The sequence below is a fragment of the Serinus canaria genome, chromosome 4A, assembly GCF_022539315.1.
Source record: "Serinus canaria isolate serCan28SL12 chromosome 4A, serCan2020, whole genome shotgun sequence".
Taxonomy (NCBI): Eukaryota; Metazoa; Chordata; class Aves; order Passeriformes; family Fringillidae; genus Serinus; species Serinus canaria.
The window spans coordinates 6,385,771-6,402,534 of record NC_066318.1 but is presented as its reverse complement, the minus strand read 5'-3'; the positions used below and the strand labels follow the sequence as shown (position 1 = coordinate 6,402,534).

General features: G+C 42.7%; 1 protein-coding gene across 1 annotated transcript; it reads right to left on the bottom strand.

The window, feature by feature from the left end:
- Positions 1-1,456: 1,456 nt before the first annotated feature.
- On the bottom strand, positions 1,457-13,027 carry LAS1L (LAS1 like ribosome biogenesis factor). The gene is made up of 13 exons (XM_050974284.1): positions 12,821-13,027; positions 12,043-12,168; positions 11,785-11,854; positions 10,583-10,664; positions 9,336-9,524; positions 8,712-8,758; positions 8,239-8,348; positions 7,429-7,514; positions 6,680-6,895; positions 5,346-5,481; positions 4,390-4,769; positions 3,304-3,445; positions 1,457-1,837 (listed from the first exon to the last, which is right to left on the bottom strand). The coding sequence occupies exons 1-13, from the start codon at positions 13,015-13,017 to the stop codon at positions 1,747-1,749; spliced, it is 1,872 nt and encodes a 623-aa protein (XP_050830241.1). The 5' UTR covers positions 13,018-13,027; the 3' UTR covers positions 1,457-1,746.
- Positions 13,028-16,764: the final 3,737 nt, after the last annotated feature.

The window sequence follows — 16,764 nt, the reverse complement described above, 5'->3', positions numbered from 1 at the left end:
TTATTTGTTTTTAGCTTTTTATTTTTCAACCCTCTTTAGACAAGACCCCCAAAAAGCTTTTTTGCTCAAAACAACTGTTGCAGTCTGTCCAAGTTATTTCTTGGGGGTTTTTTTAGCTGATTGACTGAAAACCTCCCAAATTCTTTAAGTGGGGTAATGGCAGATACACAAGGCAGTAACTACAGCTGATCAAGGTATTGTAGTAGTAGTAGTAGCAGCACATGATTTTACCAAATGCACTTCCTCCAGTGAGTAAAAAAACATTACAGATGGCTCAGTATGTGCCAGCACATCCCTATTTGAAGTGTTATGCTTGTTTGGAAAAGAAAATTCAGCAATTCCAGTAATTTCATACTCAGCTAAATGCAGTAATAAAGGAACAAACCCCTTTCACTCAGAATTTCCTAAATAAGCCTAATTAACTACTGGGTAAAAGAAGTATTTCTAAAAATACTTGAAAGAAGAAGAGCTTCTATGAAAAATCCCTCAAAACAGAAAGCTTATTTCCTTTTGCATTGGCACTGCTTGCTTTTATAGAAGGAAATATGCAATGTCTGTTCCATTTTTGGATGTGTGGTAACCAGCAATTGCAGCAGAGCAGAATAACAAGAAACTAGAGAAGGAGGAATAAAGAAATAATATTTACATTCTGGCCCTCCAGCTAAGCCTTTACTTGAGAGCCAGTGCAAAGAATCCATGAAGCTGCTGTTCTAAACATGCATTTCAATTCTATGCAATGTGCTGCTAAAGCTGTATGTCCCTTTTTGTATCCCTTCCCTTGATGTGTTATTCCTTCTGCTTAGTAAAACCCAAAAATTACTAGGATTCAGAGAAACCCTGTTTTACCCTCTAGCAGATGCACTTTAAAAAATTCCTACTCAGGAGTCCTGCAATAAACATACACTTAAACTCCTGTGGGTTTTGACAGGTAACTGCAGAAGCCTCTTAAATTCCAATAATACAGAAAAGAAAATAATTCAGTAAAGAAAACTGAATTTAGGAAAAACTATCTGGAAGCCATTTTTCTCAACAACTTTGCAGGAAGTTACTTGTTCAGTTCATTTCTGCAGTAATCACACCAGCTCTCAGCAAACATTACAGTATTGGTTATGAATATCAGCAAAATCATGAACAGAAATAACATGAAGCAAAACACTTCAATCAAAAAGAGACAGTAGTGGCTTCAAGACTATCACTTGAAAAAACATCGTGACAAAAACATTTCAAAGGTATTTACATATCACATTCAGCCATGCTCTAGCTAGGATTCATCCCTGAAGCTTCATGTGAAATCCCAGACAGGTGAAAACTGTAGCACAATCTTATCCTGGCACGATCACTCCTCCAGGACAGTATCAGCATCAATGAAATAAGAATGGATCAATCAATAGTCTCACTATTGGGCCAGAGAACACTTTCCAGAGTGAAAACTGAGAAACAGCACCCAGGAGCACAGTTTGCCTCCAGTCAGTTGTATTTATTTATGAAAAAGTTAAGGAATATGGAGGGATTCCAAAATACTCTTAACTCTATTTGGCAAATTTCAACTGGTTAAGCAAGACAATGGTCACTGTACATACAACTAAAAACACAAGACCTTTATAAAACATTGATTTTACATGGTAAAAATCAATAAATCACAGCAACAACAACTCCTGGAGTGACTATTTTCCCCACCATCATTGCTAGATCTTCCATGCCACTTAAGTTGTGCAATGCTAAAAGTCAGAGCACTCTGCTGCTGTCTCAGAAAAGTTGAAGGCCACTTTTTATTTTATGGAAGTCATTCTGGGTCCATAACAATCCTCCTGTCATGGGAATATTCAATTCTGCAGAGCTGTGAGGAAGACAATAAAGCACATTAGCAGTGGGCTGGTTTCTGCACAGAAGAAAATGTAAGCAGTCAAGAAAATCTTCTTCCTTCTGCCTTGGGGAAGTCAGACCACCTTTCTAACACCCCATGTCCTTTGGCAAATGGAGAAGCTGCTAGGCAAGGGAAATAAGAGTAATGAACAAGCTGCCATTGTAGCACTCCTGATTCACCATCAAATCTGGATTCTTTCCAGGCACAGCTACAGGAATAAATTAGGTTCTGCTCCTTTCTATTTGTGGTAGCAACAGGTTTTCCTCATGTTTCTTTTTAAGATTTTCTTTTTCCTTGGCATCCTTCCAGGCTGTAATCTGAGTGGAATGAACTGTCTGCCCCTTTCCCCACACAAAGAGATGCAGAAACAAACACATGTTACTTTTGGCCTGGTAGGTGCTTTCTCATTTTCTACATGAGTATTTTCTAGTAATAGCAGTTGCATGACACATTACACTGTTCAAAAAAACAGCCTGAAATTTACAAATCTGGCTTGTAGCTTTTTAGAATTAATATACTATTATTCCTCACCATGACTAAATCATATTTCCAAATGCAGTCTAGGGCATCTTCCTCCAAAGGAATAGGATGTTACTGATAAGGGAAGGTCAATAATTTGATGCCGGGGATCTGAACACAACTCTGAATATGTGAAAATATGAACATGTGCAAGATTTCTTCAGTGAAGTATCCCAGACTGCGTGATTCTCAGTCCTTCACATTGCTATGAGATTGGGCCCACCAACGACAGAAAGGAATCAGCGATTAGAAGGTTGTCCAGTTGAGTGTTAAGGAAAATAACTACAATTCACTTACATTCTGAAGCATTTCTTGGATTAAAAGAAAGGAGATAGGTTTATATGTATGTGATGAAATTGATTTGACAGCTTACAGCATTCAAGTTCCTATGACTTCAAAGTGTGAAATAATGACCCTATTAAAACATCTCCAATGAGCTTCAATTAGTAACAAAGGTGATCTGACTAAAGCTTTATAGAATGTCCCTGTAATTTCCAGGACAATCTGTGTTTCTTTACTCAGATCAGATCTGCAGCTCTGAATTACTAGCTACAGCTCTAAAAGGTCACTGAGCACTGCCAACATATTGAAGATCAAAGCCCCAGCTAAGAGAAACTTCAATTTTCAAGCCTGCTGGGGCTATGCTGATACCTGCTAAACAGCAGTATTTCATAGTGCTTGGAATGGTTTCTTCTAAAAGAGAGCAGGAGGAGTGAAGATCGCAATATTAGAACATGGCATCCTCAAAGGATACCATTAGGAGTAGGTTTAGAGACAATAGTAGCTTTTGGGTCAAACTATTTAAATAGAAGTAAAAAGGAAATCTCAGCCCTAATTTTTCACATGGTAAGGTAAAAGGCACATAGAGAGAAATGCATTTCATGGTTCAGAGGCAAAGTCCCACCCACACCATTACTCACTTTGTGCTGAGAGGCTTCCACTCATCCCTCACTGGCTGATCAAGCAGGGACATCATAGAATAATTATCCAACATGAGAGCATCAGGGTCATCTGTCTGACCTGGGAGTTTCCCAAGAGGAAAGTCTTTCCATCGTACTTCATCTAGATTAAAACAGCCACAAAACCAAGAAGTCTGAGTTTCCCAAAGAGATTTTTGAAACACAAGATCACCCTCCCCCAGTCCACAAATACTGCCCCCTGCAACTCAGCCATTCAAGAAATTATCTGCACCAATGTCACAGAGGACAATTTTGCTTCTGTTCTCAAAACATCTAGTTCTAACAAGCTGTCCATATCAGCATATTAAAGATGTCTCTTTTTTTTTTTTTTTTAGTTTTTTTACTTGAGAAATTTCCCAGTGAATGAAGTACAAGAGTTCAGTCTTCTAGTGGATGCTTTTTTTCCCTTTAAATGTCCTTTTGACTCCAACTCCTCTCCACCAACTTCCTCCTTCTGTGTCTGAGTCCCTCCATGACTCATCCAAAATTCTTAGCTACAGAGACCTCCAACCCCAATGAGAAAGTACAGCTACTGTAACAAAGCTAACAAAACACTGGATATACTGTTTATTCCTTCTAAAACCCTGTCTTGCTCCTTTCTTTTGTTTGCCACCATGTCACAACAACCATTTTCCCACAGCATGGAACTTAGGTTCACAGACAAACTGTGCTTTCAAATACCCCAAAGTCTGACAAACACAAGTCCAAGAAACATCCATATTTTCTTCACCATTCTCAGCTGGCACATATGCTGCCCCATTAGCTAGATACGCTGAAATTTTAAACAGTTTGGAAAAACTTAATAAAAAAATAAATAAGACAGTAATAGCATGCTCCTGGAAAACACACTCTCAGTATTTTACAAGCTTAAGTGAAATGACTCCTGAACATAAACAAAACACTGAAAAACCCACATTTTTCAGTAATTTAACATTTAGATATCTTTGAAGCACAGTTTAATTGTGGCCAGCCCCAAAGAGCTGGAATGTGTTTGCACTTCAATTAACATTTGTCAGTGATGAAGACTGTCTTAGAGTCACTTTTTACCTGCAGTGATCTGCCAGGCAGACCCTTGCAGAGCTGCCCTTTTCTCAGCAATGGCCACCATGGTACCAGGATGAGCAAGTCCTTCCAAAGCATTTGCTTCAGTCACCATCTCTTCTTCCTCCTCTTCCACTTCCTCTACACAATTGTCTCTCTCTGGCACATCTTCTTGTTTCTCTACAGTCTGCCCTTGATTTTTAACCTGGTTTTCTTGCCTGGCTCTCCACTGTAAGCTCTCTATAGTATAAATTGGCTGTTCACTGCCATCTGAAGAGAGGCCTGGACTGGACAGAGGGGCACCTCCTTCTGTGTAAATGGAAGCAAGGTAGAGCAGGTTCTTCCGAGAAGAACGTGACAAGCGAGGTCTCATGATTGTGAGGATCCTAGAGAGGAAAAAGGGCAATGGAAAAGTCTTAAAAGGGTTGGTAAATCTTCACCTGGAGTCTTTTTTGCTTTTAAGTGTTTGTTTTCTCCAGGACAGCTGGCTCACATAACTCATCTAACAGGCAAAATCTGATTATTCCCTGGTCAGTGGATGCTGGAATACTCTGTCTTTGTGATTAAAATTAAGGACTTTGGATACTTCTAACTGAATTACTGCTTTACTGCTTTCTTGTATAGAAGTTAGGAGCTGTGGTAAATTCCTATCACTTGAATAAGGTCACATCTCTACCAAGTCACATTGCTTCTGAACAGGTTGCTTTTTAAATACCTCCCCAGATAACTTCTGCTTTCATTTGGAAGGTGCAAACCTTTAAAATTCTTTTCCTTCTCTTTGTGTGCAATCAATGGGGAGGTGAATAGCAGCAAGCATGGCTTTATACACACTTGTTACAATTTCTACAAGATGCAAAGAAAGGCAAGGGAACGCAGCTATAGCTCAGCATATCACTAGGGAAGCAAGGCTGTTACAGAGCACTGTTTGCTGTTCCTTTTCTAGGTCACAGCATCAAACTTACATCTGAAGAAGATGTGGGGTTGCCCAGCAGGGAGCTTGCAAGCAACTGTCAGTCACTCTTATCCACTGCAAAGGAACTTTATGGAGGAACAGCTCCTTCACAGACACCTGCTTGTTACACTGTTGTTTTTTCTTCCCTTCAAAGATAATGAAAACAAAAAGGTACTCAAAACTCATCAAAAATATACTCTTCATCCCTCTGCATTTTTACTGGAACCCATCCTCAAACAGGCTGTCATTTTAACCCAAGTGCACAACCAGATGTACCGACCAAATACAACATCAGGGTTGTTATAAAGGACTTGACAACACATGGACAGCTCAGGTAGCTCCACCTGACCTGACCACAAAGCAGTGCAGACATTCCCAAGCTGGCCCTGTGCATGTCACAACAGACAGGAAAGCCACAAGATGTGTTTGAACAGTATTATCCCAAATAAATGCAGTGTACTGCATCTGGGACCCAGTATCATTCCAGGCAGCTCTGCAAAAGTAGATTTAACAGCAGCATTCAGGGATCTTGGTACATCATAGATATGCTCAGCACTGACTGAAAGCACCAAATCTTAACCTATGACTGCCTGAGATACTGCCAAAATCTTTGTGCAGACCAGAGCAAAATCTCTGAGCCAGACCAGGAGAGGACAAAGAAGGCACCAAAATTAAGGGGTGCAAAGGTCTGCAAGGATACACAATGTCACAGTATAAAAATCCTGTTAGGAGAAACCTGGGACACTCTGAATAATTAAGGCCCTTCAGAGCCTATCTCTGGAATGAAACACAAGGTCTGCCAATTTTAACAGTTCTAAAGAGTCAGGAACTGAAAACAAAATATTACTTATCACATGTAAGTTTAGAAGGCATAAAAATCCTGTGATAGGATCAATAAAGGACAGCAACACTATTTAGTATCTTATAAAGGCAGGCTTCTGTTAAGGGAGAACTGGGAACAGGGATCTCATAACACACTACATGTAACAGTAGCAGATAGCATATAAGGATGTTATTTCCTACAAGTATTGATATCTGGACAAATTAGCACTAAATGGCTTGATCTTTCCTGTGAGAGATTTGCTTTTCCTATCTCGAGGAGGCTGCAGCACACTTATCAATAACAATTTCAAATTTTTGCTAAGAAATACATGACATGAACAAGCTGCAGGTGAAAAGTCCAAGAAATACAACAATAAAAGCTTTATGTTCACATGACAAAATGTACTAATTAGGCTACTGCACTTTATGTATAAAGGTCCCACCACTTTAATAGTACAGTTTTACACAGTACAGAAAAAACTCTTATGCTTTTTTAAACACAGAAATTGCAGACACACTCACCAGCATTTACTTTGGCAATGCCAGTCAGCAACTCAGAAATCCAGTTGATCAAGAAGTGTTGCCGGAGTTCTGAAGAGTCAGAACATTCCTTCAGCTCTATAAACATTTTCTCTATTAGGATCTGTGTAAAACTTCGTGAAAGCAGACCTGACAGCAAAGGCTGCCAAAAGCAGTAAAATGCTGGGGGAATTTTGAATTGCCATACCTCTTTATTTGCTGCAATGAGAAGAAAAAGCAAATCAGAGAAGACAGAAATTGGTGCTCTGTAATTTTTTATGAAATACAGGTGTGACACTTGCTCCAAACTAAAGAGGTTTGTTCTCAGATCACTGATTCCAGGATTTTTCCTGAAGTCCTCACTGAAACTATTATTTTTCTTATGCTAGGCAAGTAAAATAAGTAGCAATTTGATAATAAGCACAAATCTTCAGTGTAGAAGAGAAACTAGTGTGAGTTCCTGAAATCAGCAACTATTGCAGAAAAGGGTAGAGATGCAAGCTTTGAAAGATGTTTTGGCTAGATATGCAGTGCTGAAGAGCTATCCTTCCATCCCAAGAGTTTCTTACAAAAGCAGTAGCTAAGCATGACCATAAGGGGTTCTGGAGAACAGGGCAAGAGATGTTTAAGGACCCAGATATACAAAAAATATGCAGCCAATTAGAGATTGCAATAAAATGAGAAAAAAATAACAGACTTTGTCATAACACTACCTATGCATTTTCTACTTGTGTGATGCACAAAACACTCACCTTCGTACTTGATATTTAGCATCTTCAGACAATCCATCTTTGGGATGAGAAAGCCATCACTGAGAAGAGCTTCAGCCACTGTTGCCCTAGAGCAGAGAAACTTATTACTGCCACTTATTCCTTTATGCATCAAAACACTACCTGCAGCAGTTCTGAAACAAGTCTGACTGCCAAACACCTGGAAATGTGAGGAGGGAATGGAGAATTTTTTAAGAGACCTGGTAATGCTGTTCTTGTATGGCATATATATTTATATTCAAAACAACAGGAGTTACAGCTCTTATCTGTAACATCATACTCTCTCCCCTCTGCAGTTACACCATTTAGATTTCTCAAAGCAGGTCAAGATCTCCATGCAAATTTCTGTGGTAATAAGGAAGTCTCAACACACTAGGTCCTAGAGGCTCTGCAGTAATGGAAATATAAAAAATACAGAAAATGCCAAGTATTGCCCTGCAGTTTTGAAGAATTCCAAAGGTTACTGTGAAATCAAAATCTCTACAGGGTTGAAGAGCTTTTGAAGAGCTCAGGCCTGGGAGGTTTTTTTTGGGAGCTTTTGAAGACAACTGAAGATGCTGCATGCCTTGGGGCCAACATCACTAAGTCTGGGAGAACATCTTGGAGACCATCTGGCACAAGCTCCATTGCTCATTAGCACACATCAACAACTCAGTCCTCAAAGATGTTGAGGAAATCAACTAATTGCTTTGTCCATGATCAGCTACAGGACACTATGAAAAGGCAATTTCATAGGTCTACAGCCCAGTTCAGCACCATACCTTTCATCTCAGTTCTTTATCAGAGACATACCTGTTTTCCTGCATCAGGTCTTTGATCTGAGCCAAAATCCAGTCCAATTCTGAAGAGGAATCAGACCACAATTCTCGAGACTTTGAAAGAGATGGCATAGTCTGCATAACCTGAGTAAAGGGAAAATTCAAGCATTAACAGAAAATACACTCCCATGACAAAGACATTATTGCTATGACAAGAAGATGCACGTGCCACCTGTACTTCATCACCAGCACCTGAAAAAGTTCACAGATGTTCCCCTTTCTTGGAATCTCCAATAAGCACAGATCTCCTTTAGAAACCTGAACAAAGTGCCCACATCAGAGCCCAGCTTGTTCTCTGTAGTGAAGTTTTCCTTTGGCAAGCCGTGTATGACAACACTAGCAGATAGATTTGAGCAAGAACTAAGTAAGGCAACAAGGAAGAGAAAACATATTGCCCAAGAAAGAAGAGAGAATTAATGAAAGTGCTGATCATCAGAGTGCACTTACCCGGAATTGCTCGTTCTTGTAAGATATCAGAACATCTCTGACTTTTTCTAGAAATAAACATAAATATATCATTTAAGCAGAAGATCAACTATGTGAGGGAATTTTGTATCTAAGAAAGCTGCTTAGTTTTGCTAAATTTCCACTCAAGGAAGGTGTCAGTCAAATGAAGCCAGCAATTCTGTTGAGACAACTTATTGAAGGCTCCCAAAACTCCCAGACTTTTCCAGCAACATGGGGCTGAACCACAATTTCCATATTTTATCACTAACAGTAGCTAAAGACAGGTAAATTGGATAAACCCAGATAGCTAAAAACCAAATTGCTAGATCGGTGTAGGAAGAAATTGTTCCCACATGCAGTTTATATCCTGATGCATATTTGTATTCATTATACTTGCATTTTGCATCAATTACAACAGCACTACAGCTATTCACAAAGTGCTAAAACTTTGGAGAAATACTACCAAACCAGTCAGTCAACACCAGGAATCCACCAAGACCCAAAGAGGAATCCCAAAACCTGAGCTGAAGGTGTAACTTTACGCTAGAAGATGACACATTTAAACTGCTTTCTTTCTTTAGCATATCCAATCCTTGTGTCTGCTGTCGCTCTAGGAACACCTACCATGGAATTCCTTGTGTTTCTGACAGGCCTCATGCTGCGGGGTTTGAATCTCCCATGCATCACCATCTAAATCTGCATTTGCTTCCACCTCTTCCTGCTCTTCTTCCTCATCCTCATCTTCACACAAGTTATTGCCCAGCTGACGGTTCCAATACGTCTTTCGTAGCCACTCCAGCACAACATCACAACCTAACAGAGAACAGAAAACATCTTCTCAGGGAGGATTTCTTTGTTATGGCAAAAAATAGTAGGTGGCATATTGCTAACTTGAATTATGTAAATAAATGCTATTAACCAGTTATGAAGTCTGGAAACACAAAATACTCCACTAATGAATGGAGTGAACAAGTTAAAAAAACCCAAGAAACAAAACCCCCCAAAACCAAACCAAAACGAACCTCCAGAAAGAAACCAGGAAAAAAACCCCAAAAAACCAACAAATCCACTATCACAGGCATGGTAACTACCCATATTTTTGGGAGGGAAAAAAATGATTGGACGCTGTTATGGCACTGCACCCTGCTCAAGCTAGGTCAAATTTAAGCAGCAACTGGGTCCCTGCAGTGGCATTCAGATGAGAAAATGAGTCAGTACTTTAGTATCACCATGGTCAACACAGCATCTACAACAATAACAGAATATTTTTTGTGCAGGGACTACACTATGCATACATGAAATAGAATGGAAAGGAAATACCTTTACTTTCCTCAGCATTTTCCCAATCCAATCTAAGGACCATGCTGAAGATTATTTAACTGGATTCTCAAGCCTTAACCCAAAATTTCGAGGAGTCTCTTCAAATGCTATGAGCTGGTCATTCACTCAGGCTTGGAGTATCCACATTTCTCCCTAAATGGGATTTTTTAAGAGTCTTAGATGTCACTAAACCATCAGAAAAAGCTCTTACTAATTTCCCGAAGAGGAACTTCCTGTGCTGTAAAAAAGCAAAAGCACCAAACTGTTGCAACCAGCTGTTGTTGTTTTGAGTAATTTTTTCAGGGATAGGAGAAAGCCTCTGAACACTTGCCCTGTGAGGAACCCTCAGCTATCCTGACAGGGCAGTGGCAAGTCCTCTCAGAGTCTGATATCACAACTCTCCCTGCCTGTCCTGCAGCACCCCAAAACGGAGGCAGGGGTGCTCCCCTCAGGGCCTACAGCTTGGGCATTGCCACCCCAGGCAACGTGCCCAGGCCACCCCTCCCAGTGCCAGCTGCTGGTGGCACTCACTCACTCACTCACTCACTCACCCTTGCGGCACAGGGCCAGCCGCGGCAGCTTCCCGTGCGTCAGCTCGTGACGGAGATCCACGACCCACACGGGGATGTCCACCTGCAACAACAGCCAGCACATGACCCCTCTGCTCCCACTGCACCAGCCCTGCACAGCTGCAGAGAGCCTCCACCAGGTGGGAACAGCACCTTCCTGGCCACTCCTGCGCTGTAGCTCCCCTGCTGCCCACTTCAAGAGTGGGCCAAGATCCCCCAGCCCTCTGATGCCACTCCTCCTGTGGGCTAGGATCCATACAAACTTGCATTTTACAGTTTAAGTCCTTCAGTGTTACATGCAACAAGAGATTTCTTCTTAGACAGAGGCGTTACATGTAATCTAATGTAACTGAGAAGCAATTAAACTGTATTTAAATAACATTCTGGATAACTATGTATCAAAGACAACATATAATGCTGAAATTTACACAGTAATTTGCATACAGTTTTTTGCAGCTTTCCTGAGGACAACTACCTTTAACTATGCAGGACCTTTGCTTTTAAGCTTGATCGGTTTTAAAAAGTGAGAAGCAGAACTTTTCTCAAAAACCCAGGAAAAAAAAAATCAATTCATCATTCCCACCCAGGGGCACAAACATATACAGAAGAGTCTTGAATAATGTCTGTCCTTCACTGTCAAAATTTGTTCATTCCCAGGTATGATGATCAGTGCAGCTGGCAGTAAAAGGACTCAAGTTGGTCCTGATACTGCAATTACAGCTTGAACCTTTCCTCCTTCACACGAGTGGAAAAGCTCACCTGAAGAAAAGGACACGAGATGAAAATACCTGCAAATATGAGTCTTTACATATAGCCTTGCTTGTCAAAGACTAGGATTTATAAACCACACATTTAGCTCTTTTTCCTATCTCAGTTGCTAAGAAAGCAAATTGTGTGATAGTATGTCAAGTGGGACTACACACATGTAAATTATTTGATCACATGTGATTCGAAAACCTTTAATGATCATCAGCCTTTTTTACTTTTATTGTGACTTCAAATAACAAATTTTATATCCAGTTGCAATAAACCTGTTTAAAACTTTGCAGCTGGAATAAACAAACATCTATATCGGTTATTTTGGTTACAAAAGAATGATCCCCCACAATTTCAATGTTCCCCTACATTCCCTCAGTGTTGTTAATAACCTGTAAATTATCAAGCAACTCTTATTTGATAGTTACCTCTCTCGCTAATTGCCTCAGAGGAATGTTGCCCGTCTTCTGTTTCCTTTCTGTGATCAAGTTGACAAATCTGCATGTGGGTTACAAAAAACTAAATTACTGTCAAGAGCTGCAGAGAAACTTGGAACTCCAGAGACAAACTCCCCGTGTACTATACAATGCTGTGATCCCAGAGATGCAAAGTGAACTCACACAGTGGAATAATGACATCTGTCCAGGTCTTTCTCTCAAAAGCACAAGGGCGTTGAGAGCCCTTACCTTACAAGAGCCAGCCCATAAGACAGGATGAGCTCGTGTGACTTCAATCTGCCAGATGAATCGAGGACCTTACAGCGAATCAGTTCTGCCGTGGAGTCCACTGCAAGAGGCATTTTTGGACCATACCTGGAGGCAAAGGAAAACCAGGTGAGCAGGCTCACACCAATACACTCACCCAGTAAAAAGGGCAGCCTTCCCACTACATTTTGTGCTCTATGATACATTACAGCCTAAGAAATGGTATGCTGAGACAGCATCAAAGGCTCTGTCCAGAAGGGTTCTATTGAAATAGAGCGGTTACACAATTACTCCTAAGCACACGTTAAACGAATATTTACTGATACGCCAAGCACACAGACAAGATGCTTTACCTAGGCGGGTCTTGTATACGGATGCAGCAGAGGCAATTTAAGGGGCTTGGATATGCTCGCTGCCAGAGAAATCAGCCCGTGAAGTTGCGGACACGCAGGGCTTCTGCCCCACCCTGCTCCCAGGGGGCCACCGTACTCTTGGCATAAGCTGCGTGCCCGGAGCCTCCGGCAAAGAAGGAGCCAAACAAGACGGGGCTGCCAGCCCTGCTGCACTGCCAGCCTGCCCACATAGCCCCGGCCGCGGAGCTGCTCCGGCGGGAGCTGCGCTCGGCTTCTCGGCAGCACCCGGGCCCAGGACTGCGAGCGCCGGGCACAGCCGGGGCCGAGGGCACAGAGCGGCCGCTCCAGGGACACAGGGGCGGCCCCGAGCCCCACATCGCTGCCCGCCCGCGGCGCGCGGCCCGTACCGGCTCTTCCACGCCGAGACGCGGTCCAGCGCGTCCTGCTGCAGCCGGCTGTCCCCGCAGTACAGCCCCACCATCACCTGGTCCCACTCCGCCCGGCCCCTCCACGCCACCACCGTCTGCAGCGGCTTCAGCCGCTTGCGAGCCGGCGACGAGCTCGGCTGCCCGCGGCTCCAGGCCGGGCCCGCGCGGGCCGCCATGCCGCCAGCGCCGCTCCTCGCTCCGCCTCCCCGGCCCGCCCTGCTCGGCCCGGCCCGGCCCGGCCCTGCCCGCGCCGCTTCCGCTTCCCGCGCCCGCCACTCACTCTGGGTGCGGCCGCCTGAGGCGAGCCCGGCTCCGCTGCTGCTGCAGGGGTGCGGCCGGGCTGGCGGCTGCATCCTCTGCGGCCCCCAGGGCTCGGGGCCAGGGCGTTCTGCCCTTGTGCGTGCGGGGAGCTGAGGGACGGCGAGGTGTGGTGTCCTGAATCAGGGCGAGGGAAGCCTTGGGAGAAAGCACAGGAGCATCCCCAAGAGCCACCCTACGTGCCCCATGTTGTCCAAACGCTTCTTGAGCTTTGTCAGCCTCGGTGGTGTGACCACTTCCCTGGGGATTCCGTTCCAGGGCCAAACCATCCTCTGGGTGAAAAGTCTTTTCTTAATAGCCAACCTAAACGTCCTCTGACTCAGGTTCATGCCATTTCCTCGAGTCACTGGTCACGAGAGTGGAGAGATTGGTACCTGCCCCTCCACTTCCCCTGGTGAAGATATTGAAGAGCACAATGAGGTCTGACCTCAGTCTCCTCCAGGCTGAACAAACCAAGTGACCTCAGCCACTCCTAAGGCTTCCCCTCCAGACCTCTCCCCTTCCTCCCGGCCCTCCTTTGGGTGCCCAAAACAGCACAGAGTACTCGAGGTGGGGCAAGCACACTTCTTGGTGAAGAACTTTTTTTCTGATATCCAGCCTAAACCTCCCCTAAGACAATGTCAGGTCATTCCCTTGGGTCCTGTCCCTGGTCACCAATGGGAAGAGATCAATCCTGCTCCTCCTTTTCTCCTCATGAGGAAGTTGTAAATTGATGAGGTTTACCCTCAGTTTCCTCCAGGCTGAACAGACAAAGTGACCTCAGCCCTGCTCATCCAGGTTCCCCACAAGGCCCTTCACCAGTTCTTGGTTTTTATGCAACAAAATACCTACATGGGTGTTTTTTTAATTCAAAAAGTACATAACCTACACTACTCAATACCATTTTAATGTAATATACTTTCTTGAGGCATAGATGTAAATTAGGAATATTCTCCTTTTAACTGCATAGTCTTGTTATGTGTGTTTAATTCTGAAATAACTGAAGTTTTTGAGTTATAAAAAACCCGACATCCTGTTGTTCATATAGCAGGATGATGTGCTAAGATTATTTTGTTTAGCAAGTAAAAAATTCAGTATACAATAATGTTTAAGTTTCTAAATTTCATTAAGGTTGTATTTTTATTTCAGTTTTGATTAAGTTTTGTCTGTATGTATGATTTTTCTGTTCACAATAGCATTTTAAGGCTACTTTATTTTTCTTGAAACATGAGGTAACTTCCCTCTATTCCAGTGCAAGTGAAAGAAAAAACACTGCAAACATTTCAGGCACAAAGCACATTATACATTTAAGAAGCAATGATAGCTGGTAATATGTTTTTATTTTGAATCAGAATAAAGACTCAGAAACTGGATATCTCAGATTGTCAGGGTGCACTGGAGGCCAGCAGTTCCTGGCAGGTCACTCAGTGAGCCAGAACCCAAGCACGAAACCAAAACTGCTGGAGCAGGGTCCTCATCAGCGCGGCCCCAGCTACACAGCACCAGGTGAGGGGTACTCAGGGCACAGCTGAAATACCAGAAATGGCACCCAGATTCAGCCAAGGCTCCTCATCCTGAGCCAGAGCTGTGCTGATGAGGAGGGAATCTGCAGACCCTGATTAGCACCACATCCCGTGACTGTTTTCCAGGGTCACACAGACCAGTGATCACCAGTCACATCCAGAGGGAAGCAATCACTTTGGTTAGACCACAATGAGACATTTGGATTGAGTAAAACCATTCGGTTGCAATAATGACAAAACAAGAGAAAACATTTACCTGTTTAACATGAAGACACAATAGTGTATTGTAACTTCAGAAGTAATGTTCAAGATAAGAAAGATGTAATGAGGCATTTTAAGCTCATGAAATTTTTTCACCTTTATTGGTTAGAGAGTGGGAAAAAAACCCCACTTTTCCTAGAACCATAGAATGTCTCAAGTTAGAAGGGACCCATAAAGATCATCAAGTCCAACTCCCTGCTCCTTGCAGGGCTATACAACAGCAAACCATATGGCAAACAGCACTTTTGCCTCCTGTAATGAATGTATCAATAAAAAGAACATATTCTTGCAAAATGACTTAGGATTTTTTAGTAAAAAATTACTTCACAAATGCTGACCAGTCCTGCTAACTTAAACCTGTGAATCAGCATGGAATAAATACAGCTCCCCCTCCTTTTTCATGTTCCCAGCACTCCCCAGTGTGGAAGCATGAGGAGTTGCTTGTCACTGGAAAACATCAACAGAGCTTCATACAGCACAGAATTGATGGGGAAATGGGGTCTGGGCTTGGCAACATGGCTTTGCCAAGAAGGTGAGAGTCCTCCCCTTCTAGGCCACACATCTGTCTCATGGAGTCCCTTAGCTGAATGTTTCCCCAGCAAGAGGAGCACTATGAGGCATTTTGCTTCAGTGAATGATAAGGGAAAAGCCCTGCTGCCTGTTGGTATTACCTATTATGAGAGCAGTTTGTGGGGTAATGACTCCAGTGCAGCCCAGGAAAGAAAGGGGCTTAGGCTTATCTGTGCTTATGACTGGCTCCTTTTGCCTTGCTGGGGAGCTGGTAATTATAAAATTATAGAATGCAGTGAGTTGAAAGGGACCCACAAGGATCACTGAATCCAACTCCTGAGATCATTGTCCAAATGAATTTTGAACTCAGACAGGCCTGGTGCTGTGACCACTGCCCTGGAGAGCCTGGTTCCCAAAGATGAGCTAATTGGTCTGCACAGTTTACCAGTGGGTGAACCCTTACAATTTATCTTTGGGATTATTAAAGAGAGGAAAGCCTCAACCTCTCATTCAGGAAAGCATGTGAGATTGTGCTTCATTTTGAGTGTGTCTGGGAGTGAGGTACCTATTTAAGTGGCCTTAAGATCCCAGCCACCTGGTTGGAGCAAAAGCTTCCTATTTATTCTCTCATGCTGGGAGATAATAAATGTGAGCATTGCTTTGATGGTCTTTCTCTCACAGCTCTGATTGGATGCCTCAGGTAATAACCTCATTGATAATAATGATGAAGCCAAAGCACCCGTGGTTTTAATGCAGTTTGTATCAACTTGTCACTGACCATAGATAACTATTCGAGTAACTTGGAGTGGTGAAATCACATCGTCATGGTTCCTGTTCCTTGTGCAAACTGCTGTAAATTGCACTTTACAGTTGCATCATAGATGCAAGGTGTAAGTCCCTCTGACTGTATTTTTTTCTAAAAGGTTTCCTGTCTGCCTGTTCTTGAGCTTTATGAACTGGAAAGCTGCAATTTCTAAATGCACTGAACAGAGCCATGGTACTCTTAGAAAGACTTTCCATACCCTAGTAGTTTTACTTTAGTGAGTGTCTCAGGCTCATCTCCATTTGGGAGATTTCTCAGCATAATTTAAACTGTCAGTCTTGCTGATGCTGCATAAATGGAGAAAAAATAGACAATAGAAATAAAATTATTTGCTACTCTTTCCCTTCCTACCTTATTACAGTCTAGACTTACAGAGTCATAGAATCATAGAGTATGCTGAGTTGGAAGGGACCCTGAAGAATCATTGCATCTAACTCCTGGCCCTGCACAGGATCATCCCTAAGAATCCTAATAAATTGAGTCAAACCTTCCTGTAAATTTCATTTACA

Bases quoted from the DNA above. Each gene is read 5' to 3' on its own strand.
- LAS1L (XM_050974284.1), bottom strand. From the start codon at position 13,017: ATGGCGGCCCGCGCGGGCCCGGCCTGGAGCCGCGGGCAGCCGAGCTCG. The intron at 8,759-9,335 runs GTAGGTGTTCCT...GTTTATTTCTAG, and splicing joins GAAACACAAGGAATTCCATG to AAAAAGTCAGAGATGTTCTG. The intron at 4,770-5,345 runs GTAAGTTTGATG...TTTCCTCTCTAG, and splicing joins ACCCCACATCTTCTTCAGAT to GATCCTCACAATCATGAGAC.